The 22,265-nt window shown below is 24.9% G+C and overlaps 1 protein-coding gene across 1 annotated transcript in view; it reads right to left on the bottom strand.

Annotated features, from left to right (window-relative positions):
• LOC107165992 (uncharacterized) overlaps nucleotides 1–22,265 on the bottom strand; it is an 80,262-nt gene that overhangs the window by 44,999 nt on the left and 12,998 nt on the right. The window contains exons 2-12 of the mRNA XM_089220011.1: nucleotides 14,146–14,343; nucleotides 10,903–11,062; nucleotides 8,801–8,954; nucleotides 3,692–3,877; nucleotides 3,427–3,540; nucleotides 2,097–2,186; nucleotides 1,950–2,024; nucleotides 1,786–1,843; nucleotides 1,650–1,702; nucleotides 734–770; nucleotides 105–203 (exon numbers count right to left, since the gene is read on the bottom strand). Of these exons, the coding sequence (XP_089076137.1) occupies nucleotides 105–203; nucleotides 734–770; nucleotides 1,650–1,702; nucleotides 1,786–1,843; nucleotides 1,950–2,024; nucleotides 2,097–2,186; nucleotides 3,427–3,540; nucleotides 3,692–3,877; nucleotides 8,801–8,954; nucleotides 10,903–11,062; nucleotides 14,146–14,343 (1,224 nt within the window). The remainder of the gene's footprint in view (nucleotides 1–104; nucleotides 204–733; nucleotides 771–1,649; nucleotides 1,703–1,785; nucleotides 1,844–1,949; nucleotides 2,025–2,096; nucleotides 2,187–3,426; nucleotides 3,541–3,691; nucleotides 3,878–8,800; nucleotides 8,955–10,902; nucleotides 11,063–14,145; nucleotides 14,344–22,265) is intronic.

The following is a 22,265-nucleotide window of genomic DNA, read 5'->3' as shown; positions in this document are numbered from 1 at the left end:
TGTAACCCTCAAATAATATTTTAGAATGTAAAATATTTTCAAAGTAAAGAACTATAAATTATAGATAAAATAAAATAATAATACCAATAAGTTATAATAATTACCCATTGCTCCTGTTAATCCTGGCTCTCCTTTGACTCCAGGTTGTCCTGTAACACCTCGTTCTCCATCTCGACCCGGTTTACCCCTGTGTCCATCACGACCTTTTGGAATTATAAAAATAATATACTCCAATTTAATTATTGTATTTTTTTTTTTTAGAGTAAGATAGTTTATATTATTGTTCTTACTTAAAAATTAAAATTAAAACTACTCAACGAGGTATTCAACTTAATTAAGATTAAAATAAAATTACATTATTTCAGAAAACCTTTTTTTTCTTTTTTAAATAGAGTAAATATTGAAAGTTTTCTTTAATTTAATGTAATTTAAAAGTGCAAATAAAAATGTGTCATAATACGATTTAAAGCTTTAGTTGAATTTTGTTTTTCAGATATATAATATATGGATATATAATATTTATTGAACTTAATAATCCGTTTTAAAGCTACTATAAATAGAATGATAAAAGTTTAATTTTTTTGTAATAATTAAATATTAACTAGTGAATATTGACATTATATTAACCCATTTCTTTAATGCCTTACCTATAACATCATTATAATAAATAGTTGATTTCAAAATGTTTGTACTTCAATATCTATCATGATCCTAAAAAATTATATATACTAACCTGGTGGACCTGGCATCCCTCTAACACCTCTTGGTCCCTAAACAGAATTCAAACATTGGTGTTATTCGACTAGGTTATATACCCATTTATTTTTTTACTTATTAGTGAATTATGTAAATAAATAGTAGAAATATTAGTACACTTATAGTTCATATGTCTACTAATTATAAATAATTAAAAATAAACTAATGTGAAAAAAATATTGCTTCGTTTAATATCCATAAAATTATGGATATTATATGATAATTCTGGATTAGTTTCTTTTTTAGAAATATTAATTATTCTGATTTTCAGTTAGTTTATCATTTTAGTTTTAACATTAAATTTATAGTTTATATTGTTATTTTGTTTTGTGGAATAAATCGAATAATAATCTAACAAAATCCTAACAATTAATGATCGAATTGATTTTTGAAAGTTGTAATTTAATATTATATTGAAAGCATTATGATCAAATAGGAACGAAGCGAGCAAATTTTGTTATGCTCTTTTATAATTTAGTTTTACTAAGTGACTACCTATGCAATACGCAGTTTTTTAATGTGTTTATCCAGTGGTGTACACTGTACACACTATACAGGTGTAAGGTTTTAGGGTTCTGACCCCCCTGAATTATTTTCATTTTACAAAAAAAAGATTTATTTAACACCATTTAAATACACAGAGTCGATCAATTGTTGGTAATTTTTAATAGATATAAATTAAATTGTTAATTTATTATTAATTAAAATTTGTTATAAATAATTATGAAAAAATTGTTAAGCAAATTATTTAAATTGTTTATTATTATTTAAATTATTTACTCATGTGAAACCCTAACCGAACTAAAATCATGCGTACGCTACTGTGTTTATTCTGGAAAGCATCGCTGGATCGCCTGGATTTATAAAATATATTTATATTAAGTTACACTTACCACTTCTCCTTGTTCACCAGACTCGCCTTTGGGTCCTTCGGGACCAGGTAGACCTTTAATTGTTTACAAATCACATTAAAATTATTAAATACATGTGTAGTCGTTATAAACACTTATACAATAATACAAAACAAACCTTCCGGTCCTACAACTCCCGTCATGCCCATTGGTCCATCTATTCCTCTCATAGATAACTAAAGTAATAAAAATAAATTAAATTTTACTATCTATCCAGTACCTATATAATGTGTCAAAATTCACTTATTCTATTTAAAACCAATCAAACTTAATTATACGGACCATGTGTTGTGTCAACATTTGTCTGAACATTTCGGCTTGGCTATCTGGACCTTTATCCCCTGGATTTTGGTTAAGCTAAAATTAAAACAGAATTTATACATATATTTTAGTAATATTTAGTGATTAAAATTAAATAACGATACAAACTGGTATTAAAAACACGTGTCCCGGAGGTCCTTGTATACCAGCATACCCGTCTATGCCATCACGACCAGCATCTCCTTTTGGACCTTGGGGCTAGATAATAATAAACAAAAGGATAATCTTTACCACTTAAACAAATATTACCTACCCGTTAAAACAATAAAAAGTTATAGAAACCGCGGTGAACTGGAAAAACGAAATACGCACGAACGAAGTGCATGTCAGGTGGAGATAAAACGCAGTTGAGTAAAATAATTTAGTGTTTGTTTGTAGGTATTGTTATATGTGTATAAACTATACATACATATTATACAGGGTTTAACAGATAGATCTGACAAAAAATAAAAATAAAATAATTGACGTCAATTTACAATTTTTGTCATGCGTTTTCTAAAACGTTAAAAATATAATTTTTTTTAAATTATTACTTTTTAAATTAATTTGCTCTAAAACAAACTGCCCTGAAAAACAAACTACTTGACTTAGATACATGTTTTTTTGCCATCAAAATTTTTCGTATAATCAGATTTACGAATTGGCTATTTTAAAATCTTTAAAAAAAAATATTTGAGTTAAATTTTTATTTTCAGTTTCAAGAATTAAAAATGAAAAATGTATACTATAAATATAACTTAAATGTTACCATATATACATTATACATTTATTTTTTTAATATTGATTATAATAAAAGTTATTGTATTAGTCAGTTCTTTCTATTAAAGTGTTACACTCTGTATATTATACACATTGTTAGTATAATATTATAAATATAGGCTGCACTATGTATTTATACGAATTGATTAAAGTGTCAGCGATCGTTCGACGTGATAAAAATAAAGTGACGATTGATCAATCAAAATAAGAAAATATATCTCGATTCGATATATCATATTATATCCACCTACCAACCTACTGTGACGGATACAGTTGACCGAATTGATCTTATCTTGTAGTTTGTAAATAAAGTAAAGTAAACAATTTAAAGGTTTTGGTACCAAGCGGATATTGAATACCTGCTATATTGGCTAATGGATATAAAATATAAATATTCATAAATTTATATATTTCAATATTAAATGTTATCGTCAAAATTATGAAATTAATTTGTTCATTAAATTAATTAATTTACTAATGAACTGAAACTCGTATGGAATTTAACAATTTTTTTTAGTGTAGGAATACCGTCTACTTCAATTCACTCCTGGGTCCACTTCCATACAGTGTACACCTATAATATACAGTATATCGGAAGCGCAATAATACTATTGAAGAATGTCAGAAGAGACGAAAACGCTTATCATCTATACAATTGGAAGTATGTAATTTCGTTTACCCCTTGCACTCCGGGTGGGCCAGGATATCCACGAACGGCCGACACACACGAAGATTGCAGAATACCATACGAGCTCTGGCTGATGTTCGCATCGGACGATTTTGGGCTGTGAGTCTGTGGGAAAACGAGCTTATTAATAATTTATCAAAAGAAAACATAACATGGGAAATAATTGTAGTATTATTAACTTATCACCATACAATATCGCACAATGATTTGTTTATGTTTTCTACGGTATAGGTATAATATATTGAGAATTACGTACAACGCTCGTCGTTTCCAATGGATTCGCATCGGCCGTGGAAGATTCTTCGAATTTGTTTTCGTCCGTCACGTCAGTTTTCGATGTTTCGATTTTATTTTGCGTTTCAATACATACATTCATCGGGACGGAACACATTTCATAAGCAGCATCTGGCGTTGAATAAAACCTTAACTCTTGAATGTCACCCTAGAAATATTTTAAAACTTCTTGTTTATTCGTTTCGATATTCCGACGCGCATTGTCCCGTACAATATGAAAACTGACATTCAATTATGGAACTGAACATAATGAATCACAACTAAAGAACAGCCCTTACGCCCCTTAAAATATTATAATATAGGTGTAAGATATTTGTTTGTGTCATATCAAATTCAATTTGAAAAAAAATGTTGACTGAAGTTATCGGAAAATGTAGGTGTTTTCATTATAGGGCTACATAAGAATTAATATATGTCATATTGATAAATTACATTTTGTATTATGATTTTGATTGGAATTGATTTCGATTGAATTGATTATTTCTAAACATACACAAGATTCTGTTATTCTCCCTTGAAATGAATTGCACCTATTACCTAACAATGCATTTTTTTGCAAAAATAAAAATTTAATTTCGAATTTTAATCATATTTTTTAACTAAGCAGTATTATTCATTGAGTTTAACATTAAATTGGATTAATTAATCATTGATCTAATATAAATACCGAAGTGATAACATAATAAAATTCACTATGTTAAATTATAGTGGATACCGATGTAATTGTTGTATTAATAATGGTAATAAAATATGGCAATGGCGACCAATTATAAGATTATTACCGTTTATTTTTGTGTATTATTAAGTTTATGTGAGTATATTTGTGATGAATGAATTTAGTTTTGGATATAATTATATTTGTATAACATAATTAACATAATCTATAATAATTACAAACAGGATGTTTGTTATTTAAATATTTAAACCAAAAAGTTTTCTTTTACATTAAAGAATGATTAAATTAAGTTTACCACTCACTTAAAGATAGTTGATTATATTATAATATATACATTATTCATATTAAACATACCTATATATATATATATGTATAATCTTTTTCTAGTTATGAAAATTGCAATTTATATAAATGTAACTATAGAAGCGCATACACTAAAATACTATAAATAAATATAAATAATATTATAGAATTGCTGATTGTAATTTTTAAATTCTGAGCAGAACGAATGTATTGATTTTCGAATAATAGATTTGTATTGTTCGTGAGTATTTATACGATAATTAGTCGAAATAATGATTCAATTTGGAATTTAAGTATCTCTTCTAGCGGATAAATGAATCTAGTTAGTGTTTCGAGAGGTTAAGGACAATTTTACACAAAATAGATTTCAATTAACGGCACAACTCTAAAAAAAAAACTACAAGAAACAAAAGAAATATTCTCTGTATGTTTGTAATAGCATTTACTATGTTCTATACAATTTTCAAAATATTTTGACTCATTTTGAGCTATTATTAAGCATAAGTAATTTTTGATTTTTATTACTATTTTTTAATTAATGCCCAATAAAAAAATTTCACAAAGTCAAAAACTTGATAATTTAATACAAAGTTTGTCATATGCTGTTGTCAGTGGAAAATTAAAAAAAATTCACAGTATTTTTTACGAGCGTCTAGAATCAAAATTTTGATAAAACTCGTCAAAATCAAGATAATATGTAAATTATTTTGAGTAAGAAATTCATAGAAATTTTCTTTTTATTTAATATTTGAAAATTGCATACAAGGTTCCTCATCAATTTGTCTAGCTTTAACTAGCAAAAAATCTGGAAAGTCAAATCTAATTTTTATGAGTGATTAAAATTTGTATACGAAATTACAGGATATTTCTCATGGGATGATTTTCTTATTTTGTTATAATTCTAAAATGAATAATGTATTGATACTTGAATTTTATATTAAATGCTTATTTTATCGTTTTTTAGACTTGATTTTTATAAATTATATATTATATATTCATTTTTTTTTCTGCTTTATATATTATCAATGAGATTTCATTCATTATTGGGTCAAAAGGTTTGGAAACGTAACACAAAACTCTTCAAATATTGTTAAAATATATGGCTAAAAATATTAAAAATGCATAAATAAAATTTTTTTATAAGCATTAATTCAAAGTTTGGACAAAACTTATCAAATATTAAATGTACGAATTATTTTGTTGTTAAAAAATGTATACAATTTTCAATTTTAATAGCCAAGGATTGAACATTTAATATGATGTAAAAAAAACATTGTAACCCAATCGCCTATGTAGCCGAAGGTAAATTTGTGTAAATAAAAAAAAAAATAGATTCCACGTAAGTAGTTCATTCTATAACCAACAAATATTTAAATACAGTTTTTTTATACTTCTTTAAAGTTCAAATTTGAAAAAAAATAATATATTGTAACACAAATTAATGATTTTAGCTTTTTTATTTTAATTTAAAAATAATAAAACCTTCGATAAGGTATTTGAAACATTTAAAACACATTATTATATTTCAAATATGTGTTGTTAACACACAATGACAAATTCATATGTAATTTTTTCGGCAAAAATTATTTTAAACTATTATATTATTAATGCCTAATTGTAAAATAAATGACTTTAATAAAAACAATAAAATATTTCTACTTAGTAAATAATAGTAATATAGACTGATAGACCATATTCGCTCAGAATAAGTTTTCGTGCTCAATTTTTTTATATCATTGAATCCAAATTTAACACATCCATTACAGTGATTTTTCTAGACACTTCATTTCTATGAAAGCGTTAGCCACTTGTCTGCACTTTTGAATGACATTCAACTAATTTGATTGTTATATAATATATAAATTTTTTGAAAATAATTTCATAAGTATGGTATTTTTTTAATTACTCAAAAGTACGGAATTTCCTCAAATTTTTAATTGCACAATTGTTTTTCAAGACATTTTATAGGTATTATACATTTATATTAATATTATTTCAGTGGCTACAAGTGGATAAAACAGTGCTTCATTATAAAATGTTAATTAATATTTTCGTGAACCACATTTTATCAAATAATTTAGTAGAATATGTGGTATATTATTTTCTGAGTATAGACACTGGCTATACCAATGCATAAAACTATATATTGAATGGTTACTAATGTATATTGATTGGAAATGAATAGTACTTCGTGAAGTTGTTATAGGTACTTGTATATATGTTCTACACAAACATATCATACCTTTGTCCAGAATAAAATGCTTGTCAACAGTTTGAAATTATAAATTGAATTTTTCTGTTGAATATATTACGACTTCTATTATGTACATTATATCATATTAATAAGGCCCGAATTTAAATGCTCTTAAAATCATATCAATACGTTCTAAAAAATAGTAAAAAATGTAATTTTTTTTTATACAATTATTGGTAGGTGTTTTAATTTAGAATTTATTATTTATTATTTTATTAAAACAAAACTTGATGCTAGAATGTTGCACGCATATATTTTGGGGCAATATTATTCATTCTAAACAAAGATACTAAAATATATATTAATAATATGCATTAAAAACCATAAAAATGACCCAATAATGCTAAAAATGCTCTCAAAATAAAAAAATTACGAAATATGCAAGAAATACTTAATAAAATGTTTAGCATTGAAACACTCGTTACATGAAATGAATTATGTAATTGGAAAGCATTGTCTATGATTAACCAAAAAATTATGCACTTTGCATTGAAATCCGGGCCCTACATATTACATATATATAGAATTATTTACACACTAAATCAATTACAATGCATTATGCATTTTTTATTGGCAATGTACGATTATTGTATTGACTAATACATTTTGTGTTTATTTTTGCACAATAAGTATACTTTTTTTTTTTATTAAATATTTTAAATTTTCGAATATTGTCTATGTCATGACTTCATGAGGTTTAAACCATATCTTCAATGAAATTAGAGCTATAATTTAAAAAATGTGCAAGATATTATCATTGAAATGTTAATATCGTTACAAATACAAAGATCATGGGCCTATAAAATTTACTTGTTCGTAGAAGTTCGTGGTAGAGATATTGTATAATATTGTAGAACAAATATTTTATTCATATTTTAAATAAATAACTCTACAAAATAGTTATTTCAAAATTTAAAAAAAAAATGTTATTTATAAACTATAGTAAAATGGGGACTATTTATAATATTATGTTACACTAAAAAACTGCGCTACAACATTTGAATTATATTTTAAATTGGAGCTACTGACTTTTCAATGCATTACATACCTACTATACAAAGAATTGTATTAGATGAGTTTCGTGAGGCAAATTATTTTCTTAAGACAAAAATCCCCTTTCAAACCATAGGTAGTACTTTTCTGTTGAATTAGATTTTATTTTCAGAATTATTTTATAGATTATAATAGTATAATAAGACAATGAACAAATGTATATAAGAAGAATATTTAGTAGTCATTCTACAAATATTGAATTAAATTAAACAGCTATTGATAAAGCATTTTAACTTTTAACAGCCATACCACCGTGACCATCATATTTAAACAAGAAAATCACAAGGAAATATTATATTTTTAATTAATTTAAAAGAAATTCATTTTATGTGCAATAGTATACAATTACACCGCAACATAAAATACTAAATAATTCATTTGTTGAATGTGATACTATCCGATATAATAATAAACTTACTGAACATTTTCTGATATGAATTTTAACTTTGAGTTTCGATTCATCTACGATTTTTTTTTTCAGAACTTAATTATAAATTTACTGCTTGAAGATAAGTCTCATTGTCTGTATTAAGTAATTGTGTAATTAACAGTCTGGAGTTTAGCGTAAAAAAGAGATTCAGTAATTAAAAAAAAGTAAATAAGCATCATGAATATAATTTTGCTATATGAATAATGTAATGAAACTTTTTCAGACCGTTTTATTATTTAGAATTAAATGAACTATATACTATTATAATCAATTAGCAAATTAAAAATAACAAGACCAGAAAACAATCTATACAATATATTATAACACTTAATTTCATATATGAATAGAAAATTACCAGATAAAATGTTTCATCTAGTTGTTGGCCAATCATCACGATTCCTGAATTGCTGATTGTTGTATTCCTCTTAAGTTCTTTTGTGATTTGTTTATCGCAATCCAAAATCAAAGTCACTGAATTTCCTTTAATACTGAACAATAATTTATGCCACCTAAAATTACAAATTACGACGATCATTGTAATATATTAATATATAATACTGTATAATTTATATAGTAGCTTATTTACATAGGGTGTCTTAACGGTCCCAAAATCCTCCCTTTTCCAAAATTTGAAAAAAAGATACGTTATGATAATCTTATCTGATAAATTTATACACAGTTTTTTATTACATTTTATAAACTACATGACACAATAAGTTTATTTTTAATAATATCTATAAATCTATAACGAGTGAGTATAAGTAACGAAAATTTTATTTCCCATAAAAATTCACTGAAGTATCGAACAGTCAACACTTATCTCATGATAGTATATCACAAACCATATTGAACATATGACAATAATATGACATTGTTCACTTTCATAATATCGATACTGTAATTTATAATTTAACTTTAATTAATTCGTCATATTTAAAACTTAAATTAATAATGCTGAATCTCAAAATTCTCACGTTTTTTATATGAATTTCGATGTGAAAGGTTATATAGATTTTAAGTAACTCACACATTTACAGAAAAGCAACAGCTTTAAATATATATATATATATATATATTACCAACACTATTATTAATCAAATAGACAGGTTATTAAATTCAATTAATACGTTTCGGACTCCTAACTGGTATTTTAAATCTTAATTTTATAAAATATTCTGTATTAAAAACAAAATTATAAATTCTATACCTACCTATTGTTTTAGTATAAGCTGTAGTTTAATAGGACTTAGCATTTTAAATTTTAAGTGTTCTTATTACATTAATTGTACTAATACCATACGGTTCTCAAACCTTGTACTGAATGGGATTTGTTTCTTTAAAATTGTGAAAAATGTATTGATTCCATATAAATATTTTTAATTCAATTATGTAATTACGTATTTATGTTGTTTAGCTAAAGGTATATTGCTCAATACTCATTATTACGTGTCTAGTTTGATAAACATAATATAATATACAGTGGAACCTCAATAACTCAAATCGGTTGGGGCCGGAAAAAATGTTGAGTTATCAAAAATTCAACTTACGGAAGTTCACAAATATCATGTGTTGTAAGACAGGGACCAAGGTATTCCTTCGAGTTATCGAAAACTCGACTTATAAAGATTCGAGTTATCGAGGTTCCACTGTTTCTTAAGAATAACAATTTAAAATACATCGAGTCCAAATTTTATTTAGTCCAGTTTAGTTTAAAAAAAATCAAAAATATAGTAAAAATTATTAATTACATTTTTGTAAGTTAATTTTTAATATTTTAAAAATTTGAATAAATTTACCACACACATTTTTATACTCCAAGATTTATAGAATAATTATAACATTTATAGGTGTCTAGTAATAAGAGTATTAATTTTGGATCGTAAAAAACAAATTTAATTTATTTTTAGTACTGTCAATAAAATTATAAGATTTTCTTCAAACCTTTGATATCGTAATGTTATAAAATATTCAACAATACGTACATATATTGAATACTGATACGAATAATTCGAGTATACTCAATGAGTCAATATTCTAGACCTCAATGTTACGAAATGATTTAATGAAGAAATATGTGAATTATCAAACACTGATTGTTTCACAATAAATTACTAGGTATTGGAATTATGTAATTTCAAAATTAATAGAACTTTTCGTATTAAATTAGTACCTATGGTTCGAATTATTAAAATGTATTGTTCTGCACCATAAATAAAGATTAAATCAGATGAGAGGATATAATTTTTTGCTAAAATATGATAATTATAATTTTACGAGAAAAAATATTTCTAATGGCATTATTTGTAAATTTAAAATATTTCATATTATTTGTAAATTTAAAATATTTCATATTATTTGAAATATATTAAAATATTGACGTCAAATATTAAAATATACTACAGGATAAATTATATAACTAAGATCAGGCAATTCATTTTGTGCTAATTTTTTACTCACCGACTATCATTGATGATAGAATTAAATTTTACTTTGGTCTTATATTCCTCTTGGGCTTCCATGTCGTTGTAAAACAACACAATGTCACTCCCAACTGTCAAACCCAACTGTTCATCTCCCGCTTCGTTGTAAATGAGAAAAACTCTATTCGTATCGGAACCTGCAGGTTTAGACAAATTAAATTATTTCTGATATGATATAATTTTTTTTTTAAATGTGGCTAATTATTTAAATTAGTTGTGTAATAATATGCAAAAAAACATATCTACCTACATAACGCAGGTAAAAGCTACTAACTACTACAATCACAAAATCACCAATTTAGTTTTTAATTACGAAGTATAGTAGAGGGTTAGGTATTTAAAAGTGTAAATATCATTTAAATATCAACTTAAAAAAAATTAAATAATTAGTTATAATTCAAGATTATGAGAAGAAATTTTTCATCTACGGGGCCAATGATTTTATTACTTTCTAAGCAACATTTTTAAAAGTGAAATTGGATTTTATTTTATTTTTTTCGGAAGCATTCAATTTTAATATTGTTCTTATTTAGAATAACTTATTTATTTGTATCATATTTTATTTGTACATTAACTACGTAGGTTATAAGTGACTAAAGTTTTCAAAAAAATTTCGAAAGTTTTAGTATTATCTAATTTATTAAGAAAAATAATTGTCTAAACGTTCAACTATTCTGGTTTATACTTATTATAATTTATATTCTTTGAATATTTTACTAAAGTACGTAGGTACCATTCGGTAATAATTTATACAAATAATATTCAATGTAAATATTCCCTATTACCGATACATATATCAGAGGAAATATACATTTTATAAAAATAATAAACATGCATTTGATTTCAGAGTCCTAGTGGCTTTCCTGTTTTTAATTAGAAATAAATAATTTTAATATTTAATTAAATGTTTAATCAAATAAATTGACATTTACTCGTTTTGTGATCGATCGAACATTTTATTTAAATATGTAAAGTTGTATATTCTATGGTCATACATGCAGATATTGTTTATAGATTAAAGGTATCTACAACGTACCTGTGTACGTAATTTATTAGTGTGACAATTATAATGTACACTTCACACTATTTTATTTCAAACAACAATTATTTATCTCATGCAAATATACAATCGTGTACAGTATGTACAAGGTACATGTGTATTTATATAATTAGTATATTAAGTTTAGTAGTTATAACAAACATTGAATAACGATCAAATGCATAGGCATTGATTTTCAAAAGACATTCAATATTTTACGACATAAATTGATAAATCTATATAATTTTTGGGATTTGTAATAATATCAAGGAATATTTACCAAGGTATTAATTTATCTCACTAAATAATACTAAATCGATGTTGTAAATTTTATATGAAATGCATAGAATTCCATGTCTTCTAGCATTATATTCAATAAATCAAAATAAAATAAATATATCTCTCAATTAATATGTTATAAATTATAATATATATTATATTGTATTTAATACGTTATAATATTCACATTACGATATGATAATTATTTTGATAAATTCAAAGTTAAAAAATACTTTGGTATACCTACATTATCGTAAGAAATAGATATTCTTATTTAAACTACAGTAAGGTAGTATTAAAAGAAACACTGTAATGACGGCATTGTTATCTGGAAATGAAAAACCGTTTTGGTAGGAAACGGCTATAATTAAATACTATAAACAACAGTGTTAATTTATCATTGCAACCCGTTAGCTGCTGTACTCTACTGACAACATCAGGTGCCAGAGCGTCAGTTTCTCCGTAGGAGTTACGTGCTCGTGCGTGAAAAAGCGCCAAAAACAACGTTTTACAATTTATAAGCAAAACACAACTGTATGGAAATCTATACATTTTTTGAAATATTCAAAATATGTTTTAATTTCAAAGAAAAGTATAGAAACTGAAAAGCATTTTATTTATTATTTGTCTCAAATTCCAACTATTATTATATTTATCATGACCATTGAAATTGATTATTTTCCAGTATATAGCCAAAAATGTATTCATATTTTTGTATTTAATTATTATCATAATGTATTATTTTCTATTTCAATCATAATATTTATTGTATTTATACATTTTTGTAATTTTTCTACCGTTTTAACATGAACTCGTAGTTCATAAAAATTATAAAAGGCTCGTTCTGTTTTAGAAAAATTGAACAATTAGGTATTTAGAAAAAAAAATTTAACAATTATTTTTGATTTAAAGAATTTTGTATATTCTTGAGAAATAATGTATATATAAAACATATATTCACTAGTTAGTGACTAATTCATTATAATTATAATGTATGATAAGTGCTTTATTGGTTTTTTTTTTTATTAGAATTGATTTATAATATAAACAAATATTTTGAATAGAGTGAAATTATTATAACTTATAGAACCGCTAAAGTAGTGTCACTGGACACCCTCTTCACTCACGTCATCAAGTCTTGTTAAAAAAAAAAACCATCAAAATTACTTATTGTATATTTTCTTTTCTAATAAAAAAAAAAACTTATAGAACAGAAATTTCTAGTAATTTAGAACTGTTTTATAAATAGTGTATTTTTAAAGAAATTTAAAATATAGTAGCAATATGCTAGAAGTTTTTTGAATTCTACCATTTTATTTTGGTTTTTTTCCTTCGTAAATAATGTTTATTATGAAGACAATTTTGAGCATAATATGTTATTATCTGAGTAGAATAATTTTGGCAGCATATTGTATATACTATTTCAATTTATTTTGATTTTTAAATGAAAATTATTTACTGTTGATCATATAAAAAGTTATTTTTATTAAATCACAAATTACAAAGTTCAAGAATCATCGATCTTCAAAAATGTGCTCATACAAATATATTTAATATTTACACATTACATGAATTCAAGTTTATCTAATTTATTTTAACTTAAATTGGTCACGTGTATGGTGTATACTGCAGTATATTAACTTTCAATCAAAAATTATTACATAATAAAACAAATTATGTTTTCATTAGTAAACATATTTGTGCATAAATATTTTATCATTAGTCATAACTTTGTAACAATATTTTTAAATACAAATATTATTTTATTCCTTCAATAATTATCAAAAGGATATAGATTTATTACACAAAACACATGTGATTTTGTGGTTAAAACGATTTATTTTATCAACCTTTAAATTTTAAATGGTATTTAAGTCAGCTCTATTATTATTGCTTTCAAACCTTGGTCAGTTCTGATCTCGGCCAATATTGAAAAATCTAAGGGAAATTGCTGGAACTCGGGAAATATCTGAGACGTTTCTATACTTAAAATCGCTCTTTCGTTAAGTTTGTACGCCTTGTCGTTGATACATCGGCCACTGATGGCGCTGACACCCACGTTTTGTTCCACAATATTTGTAGCTTCCAGAATGCTAAAACCTGTAACACAATAAAAAGCGGACATGAGTATATTATAATGTTATTGCTACAGATATGGTCAAGATTGAAAAAAAAATAAGACAACAGTATTGAAAATATCGAACATGATATAAAGTTTCACGTCATGTTAAATGATGTATGTTGTTTGTAAATTTTTCATCTAATGTAGATACCTATTTTTATATTGATTTTAACTCACTGGAATTTGTGTTATATTTAGCTGTAAATATTTGTTAACGAGACATTATAACACACAGCGTAACCCCTGGAGGTCATCCCAAAAGTTATCAACAAGGTCGGAAGAACATCGATCTCAAATTGTTTATTGTTTTAATATTATAAAACGCGTGTATACCTATGATTCGATATCGATTTCAAACTAAAAAAAAATTAAGAAATGGCACGTTTTATTGCTTTAGGAAGCCGGACGAGATAACGAGGAAAAATTCTCAGCCATTCATTAACAATAACGAGATCGTCAAGTACAATCCTTTTACACGTGCATAGCAATTCTACCTTAATTAAATTACATGCCGTATTCAAAATCATATTATTTACGATTATTTGGAAAATTTCCGTTTGTCACCGTTAAGTATAGGTATACTACCTATCAATACAGACGACAAATGATATCAATGACGAGTTATTTCGTATATTATGTCACTTTCATCGAAGTGAATAGAAGAGTCGTAGATCTGGTGTGTTTTCTTGTCAAAAATATGTAAATGACAAAGTATCGAAATATTCAATAACGAAGAAAAAAGCGATCCCGATGCTGTGACGTGTGTGTAGCGTATATTTCGTTGAACGGGTTTTAATTAAAATAAAAACAATACACTTGAAAATTGACTCTTATATACTCGCTTGTTGGTTTTATTTGCTCTCATAGTAAACATAAGTGATGTAAATAAATTACATCAACAATTCTAAACTACGTAGGTACCTAATTGTATAATTATAATATTCGTGAATAATTAAATGCCCGAATTACATAGATTTTACAATATTATGCATGTCACAAATAAACACGATACCTAATAGAATATTATAATAATTAAACAAACACATTTCACGCCTCGGTCGTTAGCAATCTCAATACGAATCGGTATATTATTATATAGTATGCAATATGCATATTACAATAGTTGTTATTGACATTCATTTATGATGGATTGCCTACTCTGAGACGTAGAATACAATAACGTCATGTCTACTCGATAATGTTTATATAAAAGGCGGAAAAATTTACAAATTAAAAAATGCATTTCTTTTATAAATTCGTTACTTATATATGTTAGCACAGAATATTTAAAAATTATAGCAGGCATACAATTTTCCTCATATTTATTATCAACAGAAAATATTGTCACGATAAATTAGTCGATTCTCGGTAATGGCATTTTTACGAGAAAATTCGATCTGATATTATCTAATAAGTTATAACTCTTATTCGACATAAATACTAAAATTATTAGTTTTATTAGTTTTTTTTTTTTTTTTTTTACCAGGGCAGGTACTTGATATGTGTTCGGACTTTAAGTTCATATCAACCATCATAAAATCGGTTATCTAGTAGAAAAGTATGAAACATAATATTGACCCGTGTAAATAACATTAAATATGCAACAAGAATTTATAACTTAAAAAAATTAAGTTTACACACAAGGATTAATGATTATAAAAATGGTAATGAAAACGTGAAAATTGAAAATAAGTTACAACCCTTATACTTTAGTTTATTACGAAAAGTAACTAAAACAAATTCTAATGTAATGTAATTATTATGGTAACGGAGTCCATTCGCACATTCAATTTTATGTGAAAAATTATTTAATTTTGACATAGTCGAAAGTAGATTCAGTTCAAAGTCCATGAGTGATAATATTGTAGAATGTTACACATCCACTAAGGACGTAGTACGTTCTAATAAATTAAAACATTGTTTATCTTTTTTTCAATATAAATAACATGTTAAATTAATATATTATTGAATGATCTTAGGGCAAATTTAACATTTGCCTATTTACATTAAATTTTCGTAATCTCAATACCTATTGACTATATTATGCTTATACATAACGTAATAACACGCGTATTCCGTATACCTATTTATTAATAAATAGTTATTTGTCCATATATAATATATTACTATAGACTGGGATCGTGTTATATAGATTGTCTTATTCAAAAGTGAAAATTTATATTTTTTCAGTAGATTTATTAAATGTTGCGGTCACAATAAAAGTACTAAAACGATATATTTATTAATCTGAAATTTTATGTGGTATTTTATTTTGTACTATAAAAATATAAGAATAAAATTATTTATATAAAATAGGTAATATATTTTTTAAAGTATACACCTACAAGGCTACAAACAGTAAAATAGAATAATATAATAAACAGCTTTTGAATTTAATGTTTTTTTCAAATTATTAATCGTCTTAATGTTGTATTGTTTTATTGATTATTTAAGATTGTGATAATATATGTATAAAATATTACATTAAGTTAAAAATATATTTAATATTTTAGATTCTGAGCGGAGCGAGGAATGTATTGATTTTACCATGATGTGTGTGTGTTTTTTTTGTGTCTGTCATCACGTTTTGGGGCAGTAAAAATGCTTCGATTTTCGACTTCGGTACCTTTCTAGATCAGAAACTGAATTTAGTTGGTACTTTGGGGAGTCAAAAGTAAAATATTCTCAATATTTTTCTAAAAAAATCGGGATAAACAAACTAAAAATTAAGGGAAAAACGGAAATTTTTACGCACAATCAGTTTTCGACATAGTCAATTTTGGTGTTTGATGTAACTATAAAAAAAAGTGACTATAGGTACACGAGATTTTCACCGAATGTATATATAAGACATAATATTCTATCCACCATGCAATTTACGAAAAATTTCGATTTAAGTTGAACTATTTATAGGCATATGCAATTTTCGATCATTATTAGTTTTTTAAAATTAATATCGATAAAAATTTATTTGTTGGGTAGAAGAGCTTTAAAATTTAATAAGTACAATGCTTCTAACATATTTTCACAAAAGCAGTTGAAAAATAAAATAAATTCATAGTTACAGTTTTTGTTTATAAGCATTCAAAGTTTGAATTTTTACAAAATACGTAAAAATTCGCAAATTATTTTAAGCAAGAAATTCATAAAAAATTTTCTTTTTAAATTTAAAATTTGAAAATTTAATACAAGATTTCTTACAAGTTTGTCAATCTTTATCACAAAAAAAAATGTCCACCAGAATTAAATTCTTTTTTATTTATCTTGAAAAACACATAAATAAATTTCCGCTTCGACAACACGGGCCACTAGCTTTACATTTTCAATAAAATACAATAAATTACATTTTTATGAGCGCTTAAAATTTAAATTTTTACAACATTGGATTTTCACTAGATTTCTCATCGCGATTTTCTTATTTCGGTGTAAATCTAAAACAAATGACCGCAGATACTTGAAATTTTCACTGAATTTTTACATAGGCATTTTCTTTATTTGATAAAATTTTCAAAATATTTTGATTTGTTTAGCGCTGTTTACTCACATTTCAATTTTTCAACTCTTTTAGTTTTTTTTTTCTATAAATATTTATAAAAATGTATTTGTTTGGTAGAAAAGTTTGAAAATTTAATTCAAGATACCTAACACATAGTTACAATAGTAGTTGAAAAAAATTAAAAATACATAGGCACGATTTTTTTTTATAAGCATTTAAAGTTAAAATTTTAACTAAATACGTAAAAATTACGGCAATATTCAAATTATCTTAGATAGAAATTCATAAAAGCTTTACTTTTTAAATCTAAGATTTGAAAATTTTTAATAATCTATAATATATCCTAGAAAGATAAACCGTCTCCGTTCAGAATAGTTTACAATGATATAATATCATGGGATTCAAATTTAATTCCATCAATTAATGTAACCCATTTATAACCTACTGTACAGCAGAGCGACATCCACGACTTCCTCGCTTTTTTAGAATTTATTTTGACGTTAAAAAATACAGTTTTTTACTATATGATTCATTTAAAAAATCAATTTAACTGAAAATATTAACCATTATGTGTACCTACTTGTACTAAGTAGGTACACACTTTGTAATTGCAAAATAAAATCTTTTTAAATAAAGGTTATTAATTAAACTTAAGTAATTGATTTTCTATATGCCTAATATTGTATAATTTACGAAAACTAATTTAATAGTAATGTGGTTTTACGAAATATTAAACTTTAGAGTCAAAGATTTAATATCTGTAGAGCAGTATTATACTTCAAGTATTCCTTCTCACAGAGTAACTTTTAATACAATAACAATAATTAACAAGTTTCTTATTGCAAGATATAAACGACAGTTTAACAATCAAAGAATGTTTTGCATGCTCTTTAGGCAGCCCACCCGTGCTGAATAAATCCTGTGGTAGTGTGATTAATAATTTAACTGATGGTGGTTGATCAACGATCATAACACAATATTTGTGACCTAAGTACCACACACAGTGAGTATCATTTAAAACGCCAAAGATTATCGGACGAACATTTCACACAATACGTTTTTAAACATTATCCATCATTTATGTATGAAAGTAATCTTATAATATAATAATTCTCGCATTTGTTTTTTTAAAGGTTTTACTAATGTATGTGATAGTTAACGATTAGGCATGTCGAATGATAATTTTACATGCAATATTAAGATACCAATTTGAACAAATAAATAATGTTTGTATTTTAATGACACATTTAAGACCGTTAGGTATAAATAATTTCATATTTTAAATTTTCGACAGTACATATAATATAAAAAAAAAATAAAAAATAAGTGAGCAAAACTATTTTGTTTAGAATTATGAGGTTTAAATGAGTTAAAACATTGTTCGAAAATATAAATTGTTACCGAATGAACAGTTGCATGAAGCTAAAACTACTTTTCCGTTGTTTCAAAAATGAGTAATATAGATATTTTTATAATGGGTGCAATTGTAGACTTAAAATATCGACTTTTATATCGAAAATCAAAATTTTAAAAATTATTTAATAAATCTTTAAAAAATCCATCAACTTAGTTCTTAATAAACTTCATAACATAGTCTTTGAAATTACTTTTTTTATCAGACTTTCCAGGATGAAGACCATCGTCCATCACTCCATCTTATATTACGGGCAATTTCATATTGCTTTTGGTAGAGTGTATTATGTAAACAGTATGGCGCACGTGTGCCTAATCTATTACTATATTTATTCAGCTCGGGTATTTGATACTTGATTATTAATATCACTGAAAGTCTATATACGACGTGCTTTCCCAAACGGATGTAGGTAATGTATTTTACACTAGTATTTTAATACTGACGTTTTCAGCAAAACAGCTATGAATCACAGTATTGAAGGTAAACATTCATTCTTTTATAATTTTTAACTTATCTAACTATAGTTGAGTTAAATGTTAATACGATACGTTGAAATCATGGTCAATTATTTATCTACAACTCATAGATATGATTATGGGTAGTTATAACTAATTAATTTTTTTTTTAATTACGCTGAATTTAATAATATTTACTAAAATAACTTTACTAACTCAAGTTATTTTTTTTATTAACTTGGCCACTATTTTAGTTTGGCACAATAATAAATTTAAAAAAAGTGTATTATATTATTAATTAAATCATAAATCAACAAATAATTAAAACTAGGACGTACAAAACACTTAAGAAAATATTTATAATTCGCCACAATTGTACTTTAAACTAAATAATTTTTATATTGCTTCTAAAGAAAAAAAATATTGGACCGTCCTTCAATAAAAAATTATTTTCATAAATATGAAATTGCTAACTGTTTCGGTTGTTTATTAGACAATCTTGTCAGTTGGTCATCAATCTCAGATAAATAACAATCATATAGTGAACATTGATAATATTATACCAAATAATATAAATGATGTCGATTGTCATTTTGACCGAACTAAATTTCAACGATATTCCCGAAATACATACCTTGAAAATAATAATGCTATTAAGTAAAATATGAAGATTTATTTTCATCACATTCTATAATAAAAACCGGCATTTAATATGATGTTTGATTACAAATTGATTCCTTTTTCCAAACAATCGAACAATTTATGAAAACAACAAGGCAGAAATTGGAATGATTATTTTTTTTGGGTGAAGATTATATTGTATATTCGTAACAAATTATTATTATTTTGTTTCGCACCTAATCGAAATTTGATTTTGACAAAAAAATAAATCACAATGTACCTTATTAAAGTACATTAGGTATAGTATTTTACAAGTATTTCTTTTTCAATTGGTTTAGTATTAAATGTTCTAAAGTAATAAATAAAAAAATATAACTTAATGCTTTTTCCAGTCCATTAGATATGCCCTTGCTTTGTTAACGATTCAACGGAATCACATGAAAAAAAAAACACTTACAATTAGTTAAATCTATAGAAAATAAAACGATTGATTAAATAACTATGCTTTTAAAGTAAAAATAAAACCAAGGATTGAAGATGGTAATAGATTTGACAATACTTCAAGGGGTGGGGGAATTTAGTATAAATATGATACCTATTAAAATATTGTCTTTGTCGTTTAAAGTTTAAGATTTTCCAAGCGTGCTGAAATTTTAATTTATTGTTTTGGAAACTTTTGTAGAATTAACTGCAGTTAATAATAACAGAAAATTATTTTTTTTTTTTCTAAATATTTATGAGTTATAAAGAAATTCTAAATAGGGAAATGTGTAGGAATTGTCTGTCAAAAAAATCACCTATACTCTTAGATTCCTAATAATAGATATTCCACAATTTATATTACAATCTGGTTTAATATTTTTTTTTCACGAAATTGAACACTAAAATATATTTTTAATTCATACAATAAACTAAGTAATTATTGAATTCAAAATTACAAAAAATGTGCATGGACTTTTTACCTCGAACATCATACCACGATGTAGTTAAAATGTTTAAAACACATCAAAATATAATATATATCGCGATATAACATTATTTTTACAATCATTTAAAAAGTTTTTATTGGTATATTATTGTTGACTAGAGAATTTACATTTGGTTTAGAATTTATTTGACTGCAAATAGTTGAATTCATCAAAACAAGGTTTATGGTCCATCCGAAGACGTCAAGATATTATGGTAGGTAAGTACTTTTCTGAACAACAATTAAAATGAATGTTCAAAGATTTATGAAGGGAATTAAAACCGAAGAAACAAGTGTTGGAAAATACATTTTTCGAGAAAGTATTCGCACATGTCACGATTAAATTTAAGCAGTCGAGTCCCAATTTAGACAAATTGATCTTTATGTCTGTGGTTTGTGTTACTATTACAATGAATGGCGTAATCTTATTCGAGAGACTCCAGCTTCAAGGATTATTTTTAAAAAGTAAAATTAAATCTGTAAATAATTTTAAATTTTAGGTAACGTACATGATACATTTTTTCATGTACAATGGGTACAAACATTATTAGTATCATTATTTTATTGAAAAAATGTAAATGAAAAATTAAGTAACTAGTAGCTATAAATGTGACTATATGAGTTACTGTAACTATGATTTATAAGAATTACAAATTTCCAAAGAATTTTTAATCTTGTAACTATATAGAGAGTACATTATTTGAAGCCTATACTCTGTGTATATTATACTATATCGTTAATACCAATTATTAGAATATAAAAAATAAAAAATTTGTAACTTTATGATTAATAATTAATATGCTCGTAGATAATTCCATAATGTTTGATTAATAACAGTAATTTTAATGAATTTTTATTTTATGTAAACTTACATAATTTAATGGAAGTTTTATTTTTATAGATTATACATTTCTACGTCAATATAATATTACACATGAAACAATATA

Source organism: Diuraphis noxia, unplaced genomic scaffold, assembly GCF_037042655.1.
Source record: "Diuraphis noxia isolate RWA-SAM2 unplaced genomic scaffold, SU_Dnox_SAM2 contig0002, whole genome shotgun sequence".
Lineage (NCBI taxonomy): Eukaryota > Metazoa > Arthropoda > Insecta > Hemiptera > Aphididae > Diuraphis > Diuraphis noxia.
The sequence above is the reverse complement of the archived record's forward strand: the minus strand, read 5'-3'. Positions and strand labels throughout refer to the sequence as shown.